Source organism: Myxine glutinosa, chromosome 7 (genome assembly GCF_964187855.1).
Source record: "Myxine glutinosa chromosome 7, kmMyxGlut1.1, whole genome shotgun sequence".
NCBI classification, from domain to species: Eukaryota; Metazoa; Chordata; class Myxini; order Myxiniformes; family Myxinidae; genus Myxine; species Myxine glutinosa.
This window is the reverse complement of record NC_136267.1, coordinates 77,421,708-77,444,953: the sequence shown is the minus strand read 5'-3', so window position 1 is coordinate 77,444,953 and position 23,246 is coordinate 77,421,708. Positions and strand designations below refer to the sequence as shown.

Sequence of the window (23,246 nt, the reverse complement as noted above, 5' to 3'; positions counted from 1 at the left end):
TATATATATATATATATATATATAGTGTTTCTTATATATATATATATATATATATAAAACATTTTTTAAATTAAATAAGTAAATAAATTATTTATAAATAAATAAATAAATAAAATTAAAAAAAACTACTGCACAGCAGAAATGATTTCATTTTTTCACTCCATGTATTTTCTCAATTGATTTGCAACCCCCTCTCAAAGAAGCATGGAAAAGAAATGATTTCCATCTGCAAGAATGTACCCATTGCCAATCCTAGCCAGGTGGTAGACAATCGTGGCAGATGTCACAGTTTTCCCAGTGCCAGGAGGTCCCTGGATAAGGCTCAAGGGTCTCTGCAGCACAGTCTTCACTGCATACACCTGAAATATTGTACAAGGCAACCAACATGTAAATGCTAAACAAAGCAGTGTTGATAGAACAAGAGTGAAGAAGAGTGAAGTCTAAGGTGCGCCATTGTGAATCCCCACACTTCCCACCATTTTGAAGGAAAATGTTTTTCCGTTTCAACCAGTCACCCTAAATCCCCACCCCCTGGGGCATGAACTGGGGTTCAAATGCAAAAAATACTTACGTATTTCATGCATCTCCCAATGTTGACTGCATATACAAAGTTTAATTTAAAATGTTTTAAAAGGTGCCTTTGAGGCTAATTTCTGGTATTTGGTCTTTTGACCTCATCCCAGGTGTGGGGCCAAAATGATACTGCTCTTGCACCTTCGTGCCATGTCATCATAACTACTGAGTTTGGTGATTTTCTGCACAACCATTTGTGAGGAGATAGTATGACGGACAGATGGAGCAGATTACAATATTACAGATTTCAGAGCAGAACCCTCCCCACTCTCCCCCCACCCCCCCATTTTTTTTTTTAAGTGTGGGGATAAAGTGTTTCGCACCTGAGAGTGGTTGAGGTCAGGCAAGCCGGGTGCAGTAAAGCGCTTTGGAAGAACACACTTCACGACGACATCGTCAACTTCATGGCCCAGCAGCTTGTGGTAAATGTATCCAGAAACAGAAGTCTCGTCAACAGCAAATGTCTTCAGAGCACTCTGCATCCTGCATATCACCCCAGTCGATCCACACACTTTCTTAGCAAAAATGTTGGATTTTGCTTGTACTTTATATACAAACTTGTGGGGTCTTCATTACACTCTCTTCCTCCCCTACCCCCCCCCCCCCCACACCCTCCACCCCAACCTCCCAAACCCCTAAACCACCCAAACCACCAGTTTCTTGGCAACTGCCACGAAGCACCAGGATGTCTGTTTATTTAGTCGGACTGGGTATGGAACTGAGATACGACAGCTTCAAGGTCCATCAATTCAGAGCTATGATGTCAACTCCTATAAACCGAGAACGGATACCACCGACTTGTTAAAAACAAATAAACAAGAAGACGTCATGCGGAGCACGATACATGCAAAATACGACCCCCCCCCCCCTCCCCAAGAAAAAAAATTCCATTGATACAGCAAATTGTCCATTTCATCAAGATTAAAATTGACAATCTTGATCAAAGCTCGGGTCAATAGGAAGAAAATTGACGATTTTTCAGATGAAAATGATGATTTTGGAAGGTTGACCGTGAGTTGACCTTTGACCTTTTGACCTCAAAAATAGTTGGTTTCCCTATTTAGTGACTCAATGTGCAAATGCTGTTCAATTTTCAAGTCAATCGGATGAAAATTGACTTTTTTTTCAGATAAAAAGTGATGATTTTGGAAGTTTGACCTTGACTTGACCTTTGACCTTTTGACCTAAAAATAGTATCTTTCCCAATTTAGTGACTCGATATGCAAATGCTGTTCAATTTTCAAGTCAATCGGTTGAGAATTGATGGCTTTTTAGATGAAAATTGATGATTTTTAAAATTTGACCTTGAGTTGACCTTTTGACCTCAAAAATAGTATGTTTCCCAATTTAGTGACTTGATATACAAATGCTATTCAATTTTCAAGTCAAGCGGATTTAAAATGGCGATTTTAGAAATTTGACCTTCAGATGACCTTTGACCTCAAAATCAATAGGCTTCTCAATTGGGATGACTTGTACAACTTGGTGAAGTTTCATGACGATCGGTTTAGAATTGTGACCTGTAGGCCAGTGACAAACAGACAAACAGACAGACAGAGACAAACAGACAGAACCACAAACGGAACCGACCTATATACTTGAAAAATCTTCGATTTTGCAAGTAATAAATAAATAAAAGTAGCTAATAACTAAAAAGCTTACCTGTCAAAGGAAATAGATTTCCAAACAAAATCCACTTGGAAGTTGTGCGTACACTCAACAGGTACGCCTGTACTGCTGCGTAGCTCAATGGCAATTTCATCACCATAATCGTAGAGAAGGTTAAAGGAAAGCATTTGCACAAATGCAAAACAATGTTACATGCACCGACAGTTTGTCAGGATTGTCAACAACCTCGTTTTGTTTTTTTCTATTTTATGCAACAACATTAACATCCAAGATGATTCATACACAGCATGAATAATGTGTGAGATTCGTTGTTGTACTTGTTATTTTAATGTGAACACAGCAGGCAATGTCCATTCTCATCTCTGCTCCAAATTGGTATTCAAACATATTTTTCTGTTTACAGAGTTTATTTTAAATAAATAAATAAATTTTAAAAATCCTAATTGTTTGCCAGATTGGCCTTTCCATTGCAGAACACTACTCATGATGCTGGGACTATAGGTTCAAATCTCAAACAATGTGTCAATTTTTCCATTGTCTGCTAATATCCTTGTAAGTTCACGTGTACAATAGTACAACAATCTCCCCTGATGTCCTTGTCTTACACGTCTGAGTGGTGTTTACATGGAGTGTTTTCATTGAGTGTTTAAAAAGTTCAATAAACGAGATACAACATTCCAAAACACACCGAGGCTTATTTTCCAAAATACAAGTGGACACAGTGACTCACAATCTTTAGTATCGTTTTTGAACACCCCCCAAGTAATACAGCATACTGCATTAAGACGGTTTAATGGAAAACTTCATAGTACAGGGTGACCAGAATAAAAAACGGTACCCATACGGTTTAATATACTTGCACTTTTATTTAAAATGATGTTCCTTGGTACACAATTTGTTTCACATGATGCATGATCACGATGGAAAGTTCAGATTGATATCTCTATTGTCATTGAATTTATTATTAGATCACATGCTCTGGATGTCGGACTGCACGCTGCAAGCACACTTTCATTTGACGAGCAAAAATTGTTTATTACTCTCACACACTCAGCCACAGCGATTGATGAATGGATTTTGTCAGTTATTGACGTTTTGAGATCGATGGATTGTGGCCTTCCTCGGTAGACGTCATCCTTAAACATCTAACCCTGAACTCGGTGAAAGTCTTCTTGAAGGATTTCGTTCCGAAGTAGATTTTGGTAGAAAACGATATTTCTTTAGTTGGCAACGACATGATGAAAAATGGGGCTGTCTTGACTAAATGTAAATCTGCTGACTATACACGAACTCCACTTGCGCACCTGCAAGAGGTAAGAGGATATCATTAGTGTGGAGGTTACTGGAGGTGAGGTAAGGTCGGTACCGTTTTTTGGTGGTCATCCATTAGAAAAGAAACTGAACTATTTTGTTGCATTTATGTTTGGTTTTATTAAATAATCTTCAGGTTACATGAAAGTTTAAAAAGTATTAAATGTTTCTGATTGTTGGACATTTTTTCTTTCACAGATGTCACAAGTAGCTATTTCGTCTGGATGAATGATGATTATGATGGTCATCATCATCAAAAAGTCCAAAGGAGGAGGCACAGACTGGTATACCCCAGGTCAGGTGCTGCAGTGATGCCACCTCCACACAGCATGGCTCAAAATGTGTGGCAGTCTTCCTCCAACATCTTGCACCAGTTATTTCAGTCTTGCGCTGCAGTTTCCTCATGTTTCATGAGCTAGGTGATAAAACTTCAACTGCCTTCAATTACCTTGAAGCATCCACATTTTCCTGTGTCCAATATTCGGTTATTCAGCTCATTGTAAAAGTGAGAAAGTTAGCCTCAGGTATGCTGTTGTCAGAGAAAGTCACCCGAAAATCAGAATTGAGCCAAGATAAGGAATGATCAAATTCCGGTGATCTTCAACTTTTGCAGAATTTCATGTCAGGGACTGGATATTTCCACCCAACATAAAGGGTCCTCCGCAGGAATCACATATGAAAGCTAGAGTTCATAGAACACGATACCCCATGCAGTGTTAAAGTCTATACTTCAATTTAAATAAGATAATGATTTTACAGATCTTTTTTAAAATTCCCAAAGTTCAGCGGTTTTTTGAAGCAGTTTTATACACCACCCTTGTTTAAGTTGTCCAAGTACTGCTAAACGGAAGGGTTTTGGAAGTGACCAGAAGGGTGATTTGTGTTCTACAGTGTTCACATATAAAATCCAATTTCAATAAAATAAAGATTGTAAAAAGCACAATTAATTAATTCAGGAATTTACTGCTATTGACGCAGTGTCTATTACGCCTCCCTATATAACACGTAACATTGGTTATTCGTGCCTGTTGTACGTGTCCTTTAAAAACAGCATGTTTCCTGTTTAGAATGATTTTCAATTTTGTTTGACTGCCAGGCAGACAGAGTATTTTTTTTAAATCTCACTACAGTCTGCGCGTGTGAGATTGGGTCGAATTCAGAGAAAGAAAGTACTGTAAAACGGCAGGTTTCCTTTCCGATTCATGTTCCAATTTGTGTTCAAAATAAGTTGTTCCTCGATCATAAACTGATGTTAGTAGACAGACAAGATGGACGGATGGACATGAACAAATTGCTTAAACTCGCTTCTCACTTCGCGTGCGTGGGGTAATGATCCAGAACCTTGATGTGGTTGTGACAGAGTGCCCAAGTCTTATAGATATGCAAAAATGGAAAGAACTGCACAGTAGATTATCAATGGTAATATGTATAGAAACGTTATCCCAAAGACAGCAAAGCATTCAGACTATGTCAAGAACATTGTGCGATCCGTCTTCACACTGGCATCCTGCGTTTCTATGGGAGCCACATCCTTGTAATATCTTGGATCAGATACTTGGTTTTCCTGATTTTGAGATTTTGTTGTGGCTTCCTTCGATTTTTCGTTTTCAGCCATGAATGCACAGCGGCTTTCACAATAGCTTGCCATTCTGCAGATCAAATCAGTCAACCTGTTTCGAAGTTTGCTTTGGACAGTTTTCAGTACTAGCACCTCTCTCAGGCCAGGCATTTGAGACAGGAAGTGATGCAATTTTCTCAGCAATACAATGAAAGATCAGGGGAAAAGCCAAAGTGCCCAATTGTGGAATTTCTCACAAGGGGAGTCAGCAACTATTCAGTGCCATTCATCACTGCTATTCCAGACTTCACATCTTCAGGCATACATGGCTTCATAAACATCCCTTATATTTTATTCCCTTCGACTGAGCTTTCAGCTTCTCTGTCCTGATTTATCTGACGTCAGGTTCATCTTGCTGGTAGAAATGACTTGCCAAGACTTCAATCTGTGAGTTGCCATATTCTCTGTACCCAGGCATGGAAGGTGATGGCACAGCCACTGGGTGACCGATTGCAAAAGAAAACACTTGTGAGCAATCTGAGAAGCATCGGCACTGGCACCTTTTGTTGGCAATGAGGGCATCAATGTATTTCTCACACAAATCCTGCAATTATGAGGATATCATATGTTTTGCTTAGTTCTTAAAACTTTGATTGTGTATTAAGGACGTGTGGTTATGTTAAGTTGCCTTTCATCAATCAAATGTGGAATCATCATGAGTTGGTAACTGGCGTGTTGGAACACACACAGAGTAAGATCAATGTTCAATTGCTCGGGCATCGATTCGTGCAAACTATAGATAGTTCTGTTCATCTGTGATGTGTTTGTTCATCTGTTCTGTTAATCAAGGTCACTGCTTGGATTGTGGTTGCAGTTATCAGGTGGTTGGTGTCCACCCAACAATATAGTAAGAGATGCACATTATAGTCAAGAAACAACAGTAAACAAGAACACACTATAGCGACATCAAGTCCAGCTCATTTAAGCTAAACTGCCACAGTTGAAATTATAAAATAATTATTATCCATGTATGATCATTGATCATCAGGGTGATTCATCAATGTGTGTGGATGGACATTAAACTGGGTGTTCTGTCTGCCAGAAATAGTCGACGGTCGTTAAATACCCACAGTGCCCTTTGTAAAGAGTAGGCGAGAAACGGCAAACAACCCAGCATAACCCAAAAACTGCTTTGGTAGTACTGGACTTCACCTGCCTTCAGGCAAACACCATAATACGAATACGAATGTATGATCAACAGCAAACAACATACCTTTTCGAGTTGCCGGAACTAAGTAGTCAGTCCACAATAGACGCAGTCTTTTTCCGTTAACTTGGCAACATTGCAAAGCTAGACAGGTCCCCCCCCCACCCCCCCAACCCCCGAAGCAGAAACACATGTAAAGCACGTAGGGTGGGACTAATCTCCGAAAGGTACCTAAATTAACCACATCTTGTTATTAAAAGGAACCAAAATGTTCCAGTTTAATGAGAATAGGCTCATTAAACTTCACAGTTACTGCGGTGTTTGTGGCAAGTCTACAAGATCACCAAAAGGCCTTGGCATCTGTTTTCCTATCCATTTATATAATCGCTTATCCGCATAGAAATATCCACATCAGTTGTGTTTCCATGCACAATTGTGATGAGTTGTGTGTGGTAATTGTGGTAATTAAATCACACAAATAACAGAGTCCAATTTTTTTTTCTTTTGTTATTCTCTTCAATTACGTTCACTTTTTGAACTTTAACTGGCCCAAACATTTCAAAATGGTAAATTTGGTCTGTGGCCGGAACTTAACGAAATCCTATCTTCTCCCTTCGGGTAGATTTGAATTCACAACCTCTGGTCTGATAGGTCAATGTCCTAGTCAATCTGCCATCATGGTACTTGTGGTTTGGAAAGGATACTGTCAGGAACTTTGATCACATGGCCAATACCCTTCCAAGGAGCTGCAAGCTCTCCTTTGTATCTCAGGCAGATCTCATCTCCCTGCATGAGGCGCATGTCTGGCAACAAAACAAAAAATAAAGAAGAAGAAGAGGAAACAAAACATCAAACCATAATTTCATTAGCAACTGTGCAAACACATCTGACAAGTATACACATTTAATGGATGACAAGACAATTCATGCATTCTCAACTGAGAGGTGGTAAAAGCATGGGAGACAGGGTGTGGCTGATGCTTTGAGCATCATCCCTGAATCAGCAAAATAAAGAGCTCTTTTGGATTTTAAATCCTATCCGGATCCAGATCTTCACCAAAATCGAATCAATTCGTCCTTGTAACGCGATAAACCTGCTCACCAAATTTCATCCGAATCCGTCCACAACTTTTAGAGATATGCTGCTCACAAACAAACCGACAGGGGTAAAAACATAACTTCTGCCACCTCAGGCGATGGAGGTAAAAACTGGACTCTCCCCAATACCGCAAAACACATCCATCAGACAGTTTTCACACCAATTTCTCAAATTCGTGCAAATATTTGCATGGTAAATGACCCTGCGACCATGAAGGTCACAATGCAAGTGTCGGGAATTGGCAAAGTCTTGATAATTTAAAATTTTGTATTTTGCTATAAACATGCAATAAATAAACCATCATGCACAGGTCTATTCATTTCTTATCCAAACAACTAAAGACCAAATCATCATCTTTAGCAGCAGCAATCTAAGAGCTGGATCGGACTTTTTTTTTGTCATGGGATAGATATGGTCACCCCTGAGCAAAGCCAGCATTTATCGCCCTAAAAAAGGTGGAGGTGTGCCGCCTCCTTAAATTGCTGCAGTCCATGTGGACTAGGCACTACAACGTTATTTGCTAAAGAGTTGCAGGATTTTGACCAAGCGACAATACATATCCAAGTCAGGATAGTGTGCGACTTGGAGGCTATGTTGTTCCCATAAACCTGCTGCCCTTGTCCAAGTGGTTGGGGTTACGGGCGAATATGCCTCCAATAACGTTATGCAATGCATTTCTGCAATACTCAAAAGTCAAATACACACAGGCCTGGCAGGCATTACTCATTGAGTACACATTTGGAAGGCCAAAGTACAGCTTAAACAAGGTTTCAAAAGTCACAAATAAAATTGTTCAAGCAGAGTGCGCTCTTATTTCAAATTACCAATAATGGAGGGTTAAGATAGATTCTTTGGTTGAAAGTAAAACTCAAGCAATCACCACAGAAATACATCAATTTGAACAGCACGAGAGTTTAACACACACTTTTGTTTCAGTTATCTATAGTACAAACATTTGGGGCAGGGAATCATTATTATTATGCTTAATTTTTCTAGAGGTGAGTGGTGATTGGGATGGATTCGGAAGCAGAAAAGATTTAAAATGGAAACGGTAATGAAATAAATTGCTTCAAAGCAAGCACTATTCAAGAAGGGCCTACTCAAGCAGTATGATGAACAAACATTTTGATACATTTTAATCTTCCACGGGCTTTGTCATTCATTGAACAAATGATTTATGCAATGTGTCCCTAAACTTCCAGAACCAAGCACATTTGATGAGAAAAACGGGCAACATGGATTGCACCAAGATGGAACACAGTAACCCAAAGTATAGAAATGAAGACTCTGCCTTGAAGAATAGGAATAACAAAAGGCCTACAAGAAAACGTCAGGACCAACAAAAGTTGCAGAAATACAATTTATTATTATTACTAAATTGCTTGGTATGTACGAGCTGTGTGATGACAAACTTCAAAATGCTCACTTCCTCAGCAAAAATTACATGGGGGAAAAGCCAACAACCATTAAAAGGTATAACACACAAACACATGAAGGTCGAGGTACAACACATAAGGATAACATGTGACTTTTGAAACAGCTTGGTTTCACAGCCCCTTAAATTTATTTATTTATTTTACAACATAATAATGAAAATAATAAATAAGTCAACAAGAACACAACAATGGAAGAGCAAGTCACACTGAAGGCAGATGGGAAAAACACAACAACAAAGCAATGAGCAATAATTATGCACACATACAGGTCTTGGACAACATACCGAGCATTTTTCCCTTACCGGTGTCAGTTTTAGGCAATGTGAAGAACGCAATTCTTTTCTTGTTTAGCCCCACATCCCAGCGCACTGTAATGTTGTCCTGGGTCTGAATGTGGATCGCAGCAAAATATCGCCTTTAGGAACCCGACAATAACATCAGTCGAGCAAGCAAGATGATACAAGTGTGCAGTGGTCGATCAAGGACCGAGTGCGTGCATAAATAGGTGCGCTGGCAAAGCACTCGCACAAAATGCACATTTTGCAAGCTCAAAAGTAACGTCAAATAGGTCAGTACCAATGAAGCAGCGTCGAGATCTTAAACATTACCTGGGACTCCTTGAGCTTTTTGTCATAGTCGGCCTCGAGTTTTACGAGTGGTCCGAAGATGTTTTGGTACTGGTATGCATCCTCGTAGCGCAGAAGCACAGGCTGGGGCTCCTCGTCGACACCAGGTTTCTCCAGATCTTCCAACGTGGCATTAGGATTATCCTGAAAATGAACGTACGTAATTGGTGGTTGCAAGTAGTGGGAGTAAAGCAGAAAGGACGAGTGGAGAGGGGGGAAGAATGAGATGGAGTGCCCACACAAAGGAGAGATCTTGCAGGGCTGTACTATAGACCACAGTGCCAACCTAAAGGTAGAGTCTGCAAAGAGATTTTGAATAAATTTAGGAAAGAGATCACAACAAGAAAATACATAAGGGCAGAGGCTGATCGAAGGATAGAAACGAGGGGGGTCGGAGAGGAGGGGGGAGGAGGAGAAGAAGGTGAAGTGCAAGGGGCAGGAAGTACCAAATAAAAACCTGGGGCAGGGCATAGTGGAAGGAAACCAGGTGCACAGGATGACTGTGGGATTGGCCACATACAGTACTGTGAAAACGTGTGGGTTATTTTCACGTTTGTGGTGCTCTTCCCAATTAACCATTTGTGGGAAGTGTTACGGATTCATAACTTCCGTTGTTGTGGTTTTCATCCACTTGAAACATTTCTGGTTCCATGTATTATTATTATTGTGGTTTGAGGGAAATGACGGTTATTGTTGTCAAAAGGTAAAAAGGTTAATGTTTTAAATGAAACCGGACGACGACAAAGCGGAAGGAAAAGAAAGAGGGCGGAGCGAGAAAGGTCGGACAAGAAAGCCGAGTTGCTCCGGGTTCTGAAGCGAACGTTGGCGAGCAAGAGTCCCAAGCGAACTTTCGGGTTTCCGGGAAAGGAATTCCTGCGACCGAGTTGTCATCGCTGTGACCGATTATCCTGCGTGTCAGGTTTTGCTATCGATTCAGGAGAGAATCATCGCCGTGCTGGTGCGCCACGAGACCGGGCCGTCGGCCATTTTGACTCGCGCAGGACTTGTGCTTCGCTCGCGGTTTCATTTCTTTTCGAACATTTTCACCGCATTCAGACATCGATCTGGGGCGTGTGTGAGACGTGGCTTTTTGCAGGCTAATTCGTCCATACCCGAGGGTGTGATCTCTCAGTCGCCTGTAGGGCGCCTTTGTATTTCCCAGTCGCCTTGAGGGCACCTTTGTACAGCTTCGGCTGTGTGACTGTTCTTGCCATCGGCATGGGATTCTGGTTTCGATTGGACCTCGTTCTAGCGATCGCTGGAGCGAATCAACTGTGGCTTGAAGCCGGGAATAAGAGACATTGGGGATGTTCTGGTTTCACTCACTTGGAGCACAGTGAGGTATATATGATAAAACTGATGGTACCATCATAGGATATTGATTGTGCTTTTGATTCATATTATTGTTGTACGGTTATTCTTGTGTGATCTTAATACAATATTTGTTTGTGAGTAACAATTGGTGTGGCTTCACCATTGATCTTTGACATACAGAATAACACATTTTTCTGCCGTGACTCCTCTCGGGGCTCGGAGGTACACCGTGACCAGGGGGTCGGGGAGGAGCACGTAACAGAAATTGGGGGCTCGTCCAATTGACTCGGGGGCTCGAAATTGGGTCTTCGTCCGGGATTAAATTCCCTGATAACATTCGTCCAGGATAGAATTCCCTAGCATTCCCAAAATTCCCAAATTTGGATTTTTTTCCCCAACATTCCCAAATTTTTCAAAAAAAAAAATTGGAAAATTTTTTGTGTGAAGGTTAACAGGTGTTAACTGATAGTCACCATGGTGTTTGACGCAGGAAGGTTTGCGGCATCCCCTAATGAGGCACAGTTCCAGGCATTAAAAAAATCGGAACTCTTGATATTGGCCAGATATTTTAACTTGGAGGTCCGAGTTAGTATGAAGAAGGCAGAGATGCAGACATTGGTGGTAGAATCTCTGGTGGGACAGGGAACATGGACAGAGGTAGCCTTGGATTGGTTACCCGAGGAAAAAGAAAATGTGGAGCTCCGGAAAACGGAGATGCAACTGCAGAGCCAGGAAAGGTTAAAAGCAGAGGAAAGGAGAGCTGCCAGAGAACTCGAGGAGAGAAGAGCAGAGGAAAGGAGAACTGAAAGGGAACTCGAAGAAAGAAGAGAAAAGGAAAGAGCAGAGGAGAGAAGAGCCGAAAGGGAGTTAAAGGAACGTGACATGGAGTGTCAGAAGGAAATTGAACTCAAGAAGATGGAATTAATGAGAGAACGGGGAGAGGTAGCATCCATGCCGGCTAGTTCGACAACTAGTCAGAACACTTGGGATGTTGGTCGGCATGTGAGGCTGGTTCCACCTTTTAATGAAAAGGAGGTAGCCAAGTTTTTTTACACTTTGAGAAAGTGGCTCAAATGCTAAAATGGCCTGTGGGGTCCTGAACTATGTTAGTGCAAAGTGTTCTGGTGGGTAAAGCTCAAGATATATTTTCGGCTTTACCGATTGACCAATGTGCAGATTATGAGATAGTGAAGAAAACCATTCTCAAGGCCTATGAATTGGTCCCTGAAGCTTACCGGCAAAAATTCCGGAACGCCAGGAAGAGGGAGAGTGAGACCCATGTGGAGTTTGCCAGAATGAAAGAAACCATGTTTGATCGGTGGTGTGATTCGAAAGGGGTTGGGAAAGACTTCAAACTGTTGGACAATTTATCTTGGTGGAGTAATTCAAACAGTGTGTCCACGAGGACATTAAAGTACATCTGGAGGAAAAGAAGGTACCAGAGTTGTATGAGGCAGCAACCGTGGCAGATGACTATGCCTTGACCCACAGGATGGGGTTCCACAAACCTAACTTCCCACCTAGAGTACGCCAGGGGAGTTATGGTACATCCGGTGCGGAGAACGAAAATTCATGGGGGCGGCCTAGAGATGACTATGAGGACAACTCTGATACCGCCACTTTTAAGGATCAGAAGACTACAGTTCCAAGATAGACTTATCTTCCGGGGGGCTCGAGACAGACCACGAGTTTCTCCTCCGGGCCTACTTGCGCTTTTTGCAAGAAACCTGGACACTTGATGTCCCAATGTTATGCTCTGGAAAGACAAAATCAAGAGCGGAGTCAGACTAGTACAACTCCGAATGCATTGGCAAATGTGAGAAATTGTCCTTGGAGGACATAGCCTTGTGAGGGTTCCCATGCCAAAGTTACGGCATCACAGAACGACCTTGTTCAAGAGGGTTACAAACCATTTATTTCAGAGGGGATTGTGTCACTGGATGGAGACTTAACGAACCAGAGGCCTGTTAGGGTATTGAGGGACACAGGAGCACATCAATCTTTGATGCTTGAGGGCATTTTGCCATCGTCAGAGAAGACGGCAACTGGTGTCAGTGTTCGTTTACAGGGGGTTGGTGGCTATGTTAAAGCCCCACTTCATGTCATCCATTGCCTGATTTGGTGTCAGGACCGGTCACCGTATGGGTACAAGCCATTCTACCGGTAGAGGGAATATCTTTTGTTATCGGGAATGATTTGGCCAGTGGTCAAGTTTCTGGTAATCCGATGTTTGTTGACAAGCCGAGCGTGAAAAATAACACTGCACAGTTAGAGCAGAAGATTCCGGGTATCTTTCCATCCTGTGCCGCGGCTCGTGCTATGGGTAGGAAGCGCTCTGAAGAGAAGAGGAAGGTACTGACGTCGCGCTTTGCACAGGCACGGCTTGTCAGGTACCCAAAAACTAAGTGTCAGCACACACAAGTCAGGGATGGAGGCAATATTGGCAAGCTCTTTGTAGGTGGACTGAACTTCAACACAAGGGAAGATGTTCTGGCCTCTGTCTTCGGCAAATATGGACCGCTCTTGGAAGTACTGCTGATAAAAGACAGGGAGACGCAAAAGTCAAGAGGGTTTGGCTTTGTCACATTTGAAAACACAAAGGATGCCAAAGATGCAGAAAAGGATTGGATGGCAAGGATTTGGATGGTTGGACAATAACAGTAGAGAAGGCAGGCCATAGGCATCGAGGGGGCTACAGAGGAGGAAAACGTGGAGGTAGTTTCAGGGGTGGCTGTGGCTCCCAGAGTTACGGCAGCTCCCGAAGGGATGATTATCAGGGTCATGGCCGAGAAGGAGACCGCTATTCACGTGACTACAGCGACAAGCGTTCCAGCCGTGATTATTATGAAAGTTAGGAAGAGTTTGAAGCACTGAATGCTGCGGAGCAGCCGAGCCAAGATTCCTACACGGATTAACCATGAACTCCACGTTCCTAAAGGCGTCCATGTAATGAACTTTCCTACACGGCTTAACCGTGAACTCCACGTTCCTAAAGGTGTCCATGTAGTGAATACTTCCAGGCCTCACCACCCAACCACCATGAAACCTGGCTCTCAGCTCGGCCTCCCTAAAAAAGTGCTATAGATTTGCTTGACTTTAGATTTTGATCACACCCCCTTAACCTTCATTCAAGAAAATGAAAAATAAAATTAGAGGTTGATGAGATGGAGTTTGGCTTTGCAGGAGTTCAACTGGGAAATTGAGCATGTGAAGGGCAGGGACAATGTGGTTGCTGATGATTTGTCCAGAGTGAACTAACTTTGGAATTCTCTGTAGGTTGTTTGAAGTTTTGTTGCTTTATTTTTGGGAAATATTGATTATATTGGCTCACGGGAATGGATGATTTGGGTGTGTTTACTTTTGTTTGTTGGAAGAGTTTTGCCTACAAAGAAAGTTTTCATGATGTTCAAACTTTTTCTTGAGGGGGGGAAGTGTTACGGATTCATCACTTCCGTTGTTGTGGTTTTCATCCACTTGAAACATTTTTGGTTCCATGTATTATTATTATTGTGGTTTGAGGGAAATGACGGTTATTGTTGTCAAAAGGTAAAAAGGTTAATGTTTTAAATGAAACCGGAACCGGACGACGACAAAGCGGAAGGAAAAGAAAGAGGGCGGAGCGAGAGAGGTCGGACAAGAAAGCCGAGTTGCTCCGGGTTCTGAAGCGAACATTGGCGAGCAAGAGACCCTAGCGAACTTTCGGGTTTCCGGGAAAGGAATTCCTGCGACCGAGTTGTCATCGCTGTGACCGATTATCCTGCATGTCAGGGTTTGCTATCGATTCAGGAGAGAATCATCGCCGTGCTGGTGCGCCACGAGACCGGGCCGTTGGCCATTTTGACTCGCGCAGGACTTGTGCTTCGCTCGCGGTTTCGTTTCCTTTCGAACATTTTCACCGCATTCAGACGTCGATCTGGGGCGTGTGTGACGTGGCTTTTTGAAGGCTAATTCGTCCATACCCGAGGGTGTGATCTCTCAGTCGCCTGTAGGACGCCTTTGGATTTCCCAGTCGCCTTGAGGGCGCCTTTGTACAGCTTCGGCTGTGTGACTGTTCTTGCCATCCGCACAGGATTCTGGTTTTGATTGGACCTCGTTCTAGCGATCGCTGGAGCGAATCAACTGTGGCTTGAAGCCAGGAATAAGCGCCATTGGGGATGTTCTGGTTTCACTCACTTGGAGCACAGTGAGTTATATATTATAACACTGATGGTACCATCATAGAATACTGAGTCCTTTAACTTTTGATTCATATTATTGTTGTATGGTTATTCTTGTGTGATCTTAATACAATATTTGTTTGTGAGTAACAATTGGTGTGGCTTCACCATTGATCTTTGACATACAGAATAACACATTTTTCTGCAGTGACTCCTCTCGGGGCTCGGAGGTACACCGTGACCAGGGGGTCGGAGAGGAGCACGTAACAGAAGTTAGAAGTGTGCAATGTAGGTAGACATGAATTCATATTTCTGCGAGTCAATTTAATATCACATTTACCTTAAAGTATCCTAACTATAATTCATGGATCGGTGTTTGTTTGTTTGTGCATTTGGCGTGCCAATCTTCCAACAGTTCTGGCCGAATTACATCCAGACTTGCTACATAGGATTAGCATGACCCCAATTAGTGTATAGGGGTGTTTTTATCTTTGTCTATGGTCTTGGGGAAGGAGGGTGCAGGTGGTCGCAAATTCTCTGTTTAAATGTGTGTCGTGTAGCGCCACCTCTAGGTGGGAAAGGGTATTACAAGTCCTGCCCTTTACAGTAAAATATTCCTGTCCCCACGTTGACCAGTGGTGATGTGTTTTTTTTGGAGAGTTTGCTTTGGACAGTTTTCCACCACAGAGGACAGTAAAAGTAACTTCCACCCCTCACTTTTATTTTCGGTAGTGATTGAGGGAGCTGCCAGTTGCCTATACACCACCCAAATAAAGGTATGTGCATGATAAGGTATCAGTTTGATAAAGGTATCAGAAGAACGTGTTGCATGAGAACAAGATCACCCGTAGGGCGAGTACTCGACTAGTGTGAAATTAATTAGGAAATTGAAGTTGTATTTTTGCGATACATATTATACTAGCAGATAACCCGGTTCCACCAGGCTGTTGTAAGGGAATTAATTCCTAATAGAATGTGCAATATTGAGGGAGTTTGCTCAGAATATCCTTTGACAGCATCGTAATCACCAATGGTAAAGACTGCTGTGGTTTCTCAGTGAAGTAAATCGATGAAAAGGTAATTATACTTTGGATGAAATTGACTGAGTAGTTTGTGATGATATATTATTGTTTACTTCCGATAGGTGTGCAAACCAGCTTCTCTGAGCCTATACATTCCCTGTGTGAGCAACCGAGCCACAAGTCGCTAGGCTTATGCGATTGAAGAAAATCAAGTCAGCAGCTCATAAATGAAATGAGTTGGCCTGAACATCTACATCTCGTCCAGGACTGCACGCAAAAGGCCGATTGCAGCGGGTCTCCATGGCAGAGTTGCAGTAAAGAAACCACCAGAGACCACATAATAAGATGAAAACACTGAAATGTGCAAGGCATCACCGAGATTTGGTGACTGAAAAATGCAATCGGTTACTCTGGTCTGATGAATTTAAGTTTGAATTGATGTTCGATTTAAGAGACGTAGTTCGTACACCGAAGCCCCGGAGAACGTTTTGCATGCAATGTTTTCAGCCTAATGTTAAACACTGTGGAGGCTCTCTGACTGTCTGGGGGTGGTATCTCAGCATTTGGCATAGGGAAACTTGTTAAAAATCAATGGGACACAAAAAAAAGAAGTACAAGCAGATACTGCAGCACCATGCAATTCATTGGGGCGAACGTTTAATCAGAAGAGGATTCATTTTCCAACAACATAATGATGCAAAACACACTTACAATATCGTTAAACAGAATTTGGGGAACAAGTTAACAGCTGGTGTTTTTATGTTGAAAGCTTCAGTCACAAACTAAATAGGCCTCATCAAAGCCAAGCCTTAAATGAAAGAGCTGCATTGATAGAAAAGTGAAGAAAGAGAGATGATGGTGTGTGCGCTCCCAGTGTTAGAATGTCCACCCCAGAATCCAGCCAAAAGTCCCATCGAGGCCATATAGGAAATAGAGAAGAACAAGAGGAACCCAATTGATCTTACAGAGCTGTGGAATGTACTTCAGGATATTTGGAACAATATTCCTGCAACAGTGCTTCATTCATATACACTATACAGGAACCATGGGTAAATGATTGAGGGCACTCAAGAAGGCAAAGGGCGGACACACAAAGTATTGACTGATTCTATAAAATGGCACGTTCTTGTTACTTACTTAAGCAGTTTGTTTCGTGTGCATTTGTAAAGGCTGTTCCTTTACAATAATAAACATATAAGACTGTTATCACTGAACATTTGATGAACTGACCCCACAGTATGAATATCGTTGGACTAACCTAAACTTTTGCACAGTACAGTACAGTACTGTATATAAAAATCTCAACAGATCATCGCATCAAATTTGTGCATGAGCACAATTAAAACAAGAATGAGCAATCAGAGATTGCAGACCCTCGCCAGAATGTGTTTTTAGTGGCTTTTATGTTAAAACAAATATGGCGGCCGAACCACGTGACCGCTGACGTCGTCATCAATTGGACCAACGGTTGCAGAGAAAATCACATTTATTCTGTGCGGGCTAACAGACAGACAGGACAGACAAACGGACTCAAATGCAATACCCTCTCCTCTGGCGAGGGTAACGAGCTAGAAAGGTTATTCAGAATTGCAATGACAAAAAAATTTGCAAGAACAAGTGCAACGAGAGGATGCTCCACTCTGGAAATCAAAACAGCAGAAAATACAACCACAACAAAGCTAAAACTGTATACCTGAGGGAATAACAGCATGTTCAGTGCAAACCACTGGCAAAATCTTAAACGTACCATTCCCAGAAAAGCCATGGAATCACAGGCCAAGGGCAATAACTGAAAACAACGACAGAGTGCTCACGTACAAGCTGACCGTCCCATCTAGCGTGAACACCATAAACAAGGCATTGCGACTGGACATTCATTCAGATGTAAAAATAAAAGGACAACATTGGTAATCATGGTGTTAATACCCAGCAAATTTGGCCTAAACCCAAAACAACATGAAAATTAGAAAAAGATCCAAGTAACGGGACATGAACAATGAAGCAAAGAGAAGCTGGAAGTTGTGCCGATAAAATGTTACAAACAAGCTGCAATTGGAGATCATCCAGGGTTTATTGACAATCCGAAAAAAAGACTCGGAGAAAAGTTACAACAATAGTGTGTTAAACGTCAAAACAAAGACTTTGTCCTCGAAACATGATCTCATACAAAACGGGCAAACACTTTTCACCATAGGAGGGCTGTTCCACCTTTTGACACCCACTCAAGTAGATTAGAACAAATGAGGGAAAGGAAGGTGGTCAACTGTGAGAGAATGAGGGGAGGGGAAGAAAAGCCATGCACAAGGTAGACAGAGAGAGGGCTCTGCTCAGCATTCAGAAAAGCCTTGGCTTGAATAAGGGTTGTGGAGACTGGCACATGTCTCAAGGCTAAAGCAACAACAGCTGTTATGTCCCACAGAGTAGAACAGTAAAGACTAGAATGTGGGAGAAAACAAAATATAAACAAGTACACAAACTACACATACATTCAAAGTACACCGCCCCATGCCAAATAATTAAATATGCTGCAGCGCGGCATTGCCGGGGCGCCTCCGGCGCCCGGCAATACCGCAGTGCAGCTCATTGAGGCTGCATTGGGAGGGAGAGGTGTACACTAATTGATTGATTAATTGTATAATTAAAATCAATAAAAGATTATCACAAAATATTTTCATAATCAATTGGCTAATCGCATAACTAAACCACTAGTGCTTCATCCGAAGATGTATCTTTTAGAAATTTAATTAAATAAGTCATTTATAAAAAATTAAATAATTAATTGATTACTCAATAAATAATTAATCGATTAATCAATAAATAATTAATAGATGAAATGATTAATCAATAAATCAAAAATATCCTTGATAGCCACATCACTTGGTCACTCATGTCCAAATATTAGCTTCCCAGCTCAAAAGGTGCCTGAGATATTGGCCAAATGAGAAAGAAAATAAATAAATGATGAATAATGAAAATAAATAAATAATAATCATAAAAAAATTAAATTATTAATCAATTTGGTCAGAGAACACATAAACTACCACTATTTCATCAGAATCTGTAACTTTAAAAAAAAATTTTTTTTTGGCATTAATCGAATAATTAAATAATTAATCGATTAATTGATTAATTAATAAATCAAAAATATCCTTTGCAGCCAAATCACCTGGTCATTGGCATGTCCAAATATCAGCTTCCTAACTCAAAAGGTGCCTGAGTTAATGGTCAGAAGAGAAAGGAAATTTGATTAATTAAATAAGTACTTAATTAATCGCTAATAATTAAATAACTCCTCAATTTATTGATTAATCAAAAAAAAAAATACCGTTTTTGACAAAGGACTTGCTCACTATTGTGCCGAAATTTCAGCTTCCTAGCTCAAAGGATGGCTGAGATATCGTCCGGACAACCAAGAAACAAACAAACAAACAAACAAGAAAGAAAGCAAGAAAACAAACAACCAGAGTGAAAACTGAGTACTCCCTTTCAGCGTGCGTCACTGCCGAGCCCCCTTCGGTGCCCGGCAATGACGTTTTGCAATGCCTGGAGATGGCATAGGAAAGGAGCGGTGTACAATACATAAACCAAAAACCCAAAACCATTAGCACCAAGTTCAATAGACCTTTTACAACTCGAAAGATCAACATCAGTAAATTAAAACAATAAACGATGATGTCATGCAAAACAGGTAAACACAAGCAACTCAGGAATATATGAACAAAACAAAGACAGCAACACAGTCACAACCTTTATTTTTTAAACAACAAAAACGTTTTTTTTTTTGGTTTCTTTAAAATGAAATAATTCTAATTAATGATATCTACCTTTATTGCGGTGAAGAAAAATAAATAAACATTTTCAATCAGTTGCCACCAGATCAAGTATTTTGAGTTCAACAGAACAATTCTCCAACCAGAAAGGCACTCAGTTGAGCACATAACTCCACCAGGTTGACAGTTTATGTTTTGTATCCCATTGATAAGCCGGATCTGGATTCAGACCTGAACCAAAATCTAATCGGCTTAGTCTGGTCACCAAACCAACTTGTCCACAACTTTGAGATATCGTGATATATATAGTTTTTGGCCCCATCTCTTCATGATGAAGAATCACTCAAGAATAAAAAAATACCCTCATCTGGATCTTCACCAAAATCGAATCAATTCGTCCTTATCACACACCCAACCTGAACACCAAGTTTCATCCAAATCCGTCCACAACTTTTTGAGATATTGTGCTATGTATTTGGCCCGATATTAGACTCCTATGAATAGACTCTGATTGATCAGATTTACCGTCATTTTGTCCAGAGTCTATTACATCGCCCGAACACATTACACAAGTTATTTGTGCCTGTTGTTTATGTCCTTTATTATGTCATTACAAACATGAACCTTCCTGTTTGGAATAATTTTCAATTTTGTTTGACTGCAAGGCAGGCAGACATAGTAAAAATTTAAAAAATTCACACTCCTCTTTGCACATGTGCGATCGGAACGAATTCTGAGCCAAAGTACGATAAACGAAAGACTTGTTTTCTGATTCATGTTCAAAATACAACATTCAATTTAAATATGTTGTTCCTTGATCATAAACTGATGAGACGACAGACGGATATGAACCAATTGCTTAACCCCGCCTTTCGCATTATCCGATTATAAATTGAAGAGACGACATCATGTGCAGGGTAATACAAATTCTCATATCCCGATCTGGATCTACAACAAAGTCTAATTAATTTGTCCCTGTCGCACACCCAACCTGAACACCAAGTTTCATCCAAATCAGTCCATAACTCATTAAGATATCCTGCTCACAGACAGACAAACATACAAACGGGAGACAGACAGACAAACGGGTGAAAACATAACCTCTGTTCCGTCCACATTCAGTGGCAGAGGTGATTACCTTCCACAGTTCTTCAAGCTTATTGATTTGCTGTGCCGTGATCTGCCGAGCCCTCAGCTGCTCCTGTTCAGATGGCACCTTCACAAGCCAAGGCAGGAAACAGCGATCCTGGATGAGGGGCTGCCATTGGGAAGCATCCCAGTTCATGTCTTTCAGGCTGCTTTGGCTCGCACATGGTTGCCTGCTCCAACCCAAAAAGGAACAGATGAAAGCCACAGTCACAAACAGTTGAAACCAGAAATAAATGTCCATAAATGACAGAGTGGGAATTTTGATGACAACAACCGAACAAGACATCCTGTCATGGCTTACCAACTTTGGAAGTATCATTTTAAAGATGTTTGCACTAAATCAGTATTGCCAATGGTTAGATTGGTTCGCAAAAGGTTGATTAACAACAAAGCACACCAACACCAAGTTGAGAGTTGCAAGTACGGCAAACAAACCCAACTTGCACGACCATTGACTGACGTGTTTAGAGATTCGTATATCACTACACGTGGCTATGAAACAGTGTACTCGGGCCCCATTTTAGGCAACCTCACATTTCCCCAAATGCACTTTAACAGCTTGCAATATCCAAGCGGGTTTCATCAACGTTTACCTCACAAAATTACAGAATCATCAGGTCAGAAACAAACATCCATATTTATAGGAGACAAAAGCAAGGCAATCAAGGTGGAAATTGAATTTTTACACCACATTGCAATTCAAAAAGTCGATTGATCAGAAAATAACTCCATTACAAACAAATAACAGGCGTCTACAACCATGCTTGACCGTGTTGTGGAACATCAGCCGAAGCCCTTGTGAGAATGAGATGAAAAAGGAATCTATTGAAAGTTCCAGTCAACACAAAGTTCAGGATAATATTTGAGTTCTCATTTTCCTGTATGTTGTCTATTATGCCACGCCACTGGCACGTCACGTACGATAGAGATTTGAGAGGGTGCAAGTCTAATTTTCTTGAGCTCGAGTTGAGAAAAGCTTTGAGACATGTAGAGCCCAAGCGAGTGTTTCTTCCTGGTAAATTGTTTCCCAGGAACTCCTGGAAAACAGAATCGAGATTCCTGCCTTTTTGTGTTTTGCTCGCTTTGTGCAAAATTTGGGCTTGCACCATCACCAGTGGCAAATGTAGATGTGTTTGTGCTCTGTGAACCTCCTTTTCCAACATGAAGGAAAGACTCATCAACTTGTAGAGTATGGCCTTCCACACTATCACACCACCAAGTTGACCAAATAAGAAATGTGTGCAATGTTAAAAGCTTCATTACATGACGATTCCTACAAAGTTACATAATTGGATGGAAAATGTGGCCTGCGTTCCAAAAAATCAGATTTCTGCAGGCATGAGTTGCAGTGTTTCACGTGGCAGGAATAAACGGTCTCAACTCCACTACACACGGCTTCGGCCAAATTACTTTGTCAAAATTAATTGATGAATGTTACGATTCATCCAGTAGGATATAAAAGATTTAAATCAAACACTGGAAAGGAATGTTTCCTTGGAATGCAATGTCGCACTAATCACCAAATTGGCTTCAGCTGGCCGTTCTGGCTGGCAGTTCCTTCTATGTGGGAGGAACCGAAACCCAACATGAAGGGACGTCTCCGCTTAAATTTATCTCATCGTGGGACTGGGTGATTCATGAAATTTCTCGTCATCCGTTACGTGAGTAACTACAGTCACGTGACTCTCAACAGCATTTGTCACCGGGCATTCGCCAACGATCAGCAAGTGATGCCCTTCACATCAATTTTATAAAACAGGAGTGTCTGTCCGTCCGTCCCGAAACTACTCCATCAGTTTTACGGTTAGCCCCACCAAACCTTCTCTGGAACGTTTTGGGGTCCCAGCGGATGTCTTAAGGAAGGAAGGTTGCAGGTTTCGCAGGTTTTTCACGCACGCACACACGCACACGCACACACGCACACGCACACACACACACACCAGTAAAGTATGTTTGTTTGTTTGTCCTCTTATAACTCGAGAACTACTCATCGCAGAGAAAAACCAAAGGCATATTCGGAATCAGTACGTCTCAGAGCAACTACAGCACACCTTAAATTTTTTTAAACTTCGGGTTTTAAAATTAGCGTATTAGCGCAGAAGCGCTAGCAGAAGAGGGGAGGGAATCGAAGGGAGGGAGCGCAGCGCTCCCTCTAGCGCTTCGCAGCGCCAGCGCTTCTGTTAGCGTAATTAGCGTATTTCGGAACGTTAATTTTTCAACTTCATTATTCGGAATCAGTACGTCCCAGAGAAACTTCGTAATGTTAATTTTTCAACTTCATCCGATTGACATGGGACCAACGGCATGTGGCAGAGAATGAAACATGCATGCTACATTTATTTGACGACAATGAGTTCCGACTTCCGGGTTCGTGCCACCAACCCTGTTAGGCGCCT

At 41.5% G+C, this 23,246-nt stretch overlaps 1 protein-coding gene across 1 annotated transcript in view; it reads right to left on the bottom strand.

Annotated features, from left to right (window-relative positions):
- Positions 1-23,246, bottom strand: part of UPF1 (UPF1 RNA helicase and ATPase) — an 86,950-nt gene that overhangs the window by 40,854 nt on the left and 22,850 nt on the right. Inside the window, exons 5-11 of the mRNA XM_068122568.2 lie at positions 20,840-21,020; positions 9,421-9,582; positions 9,115-9,199; positions 6,983-7,081; positions 2,236-2,344; positions 897-1,056; positions 241-359 (exon numbers count right to left, since the gene is read on the bottom strand). Of these exons, the coding sequence (XP_067978669.1) occupies positions 241-359; positions 897-1,056; positions 2,236-2,344; positions 6,983-7,081; positions 9,115-9,199; positions 9,421-9,582; positions 20,840-21,020 (915 nt within the window). The remainder of the gene's footprint in view (positions 1-240; positions 360-896; positions 1,057-2,235; positions 2,345-6,982; positions 7,082-9,114; positions 9,200-9,420; positions 9,583-20,839; positions 21,021-23,246) is intronic.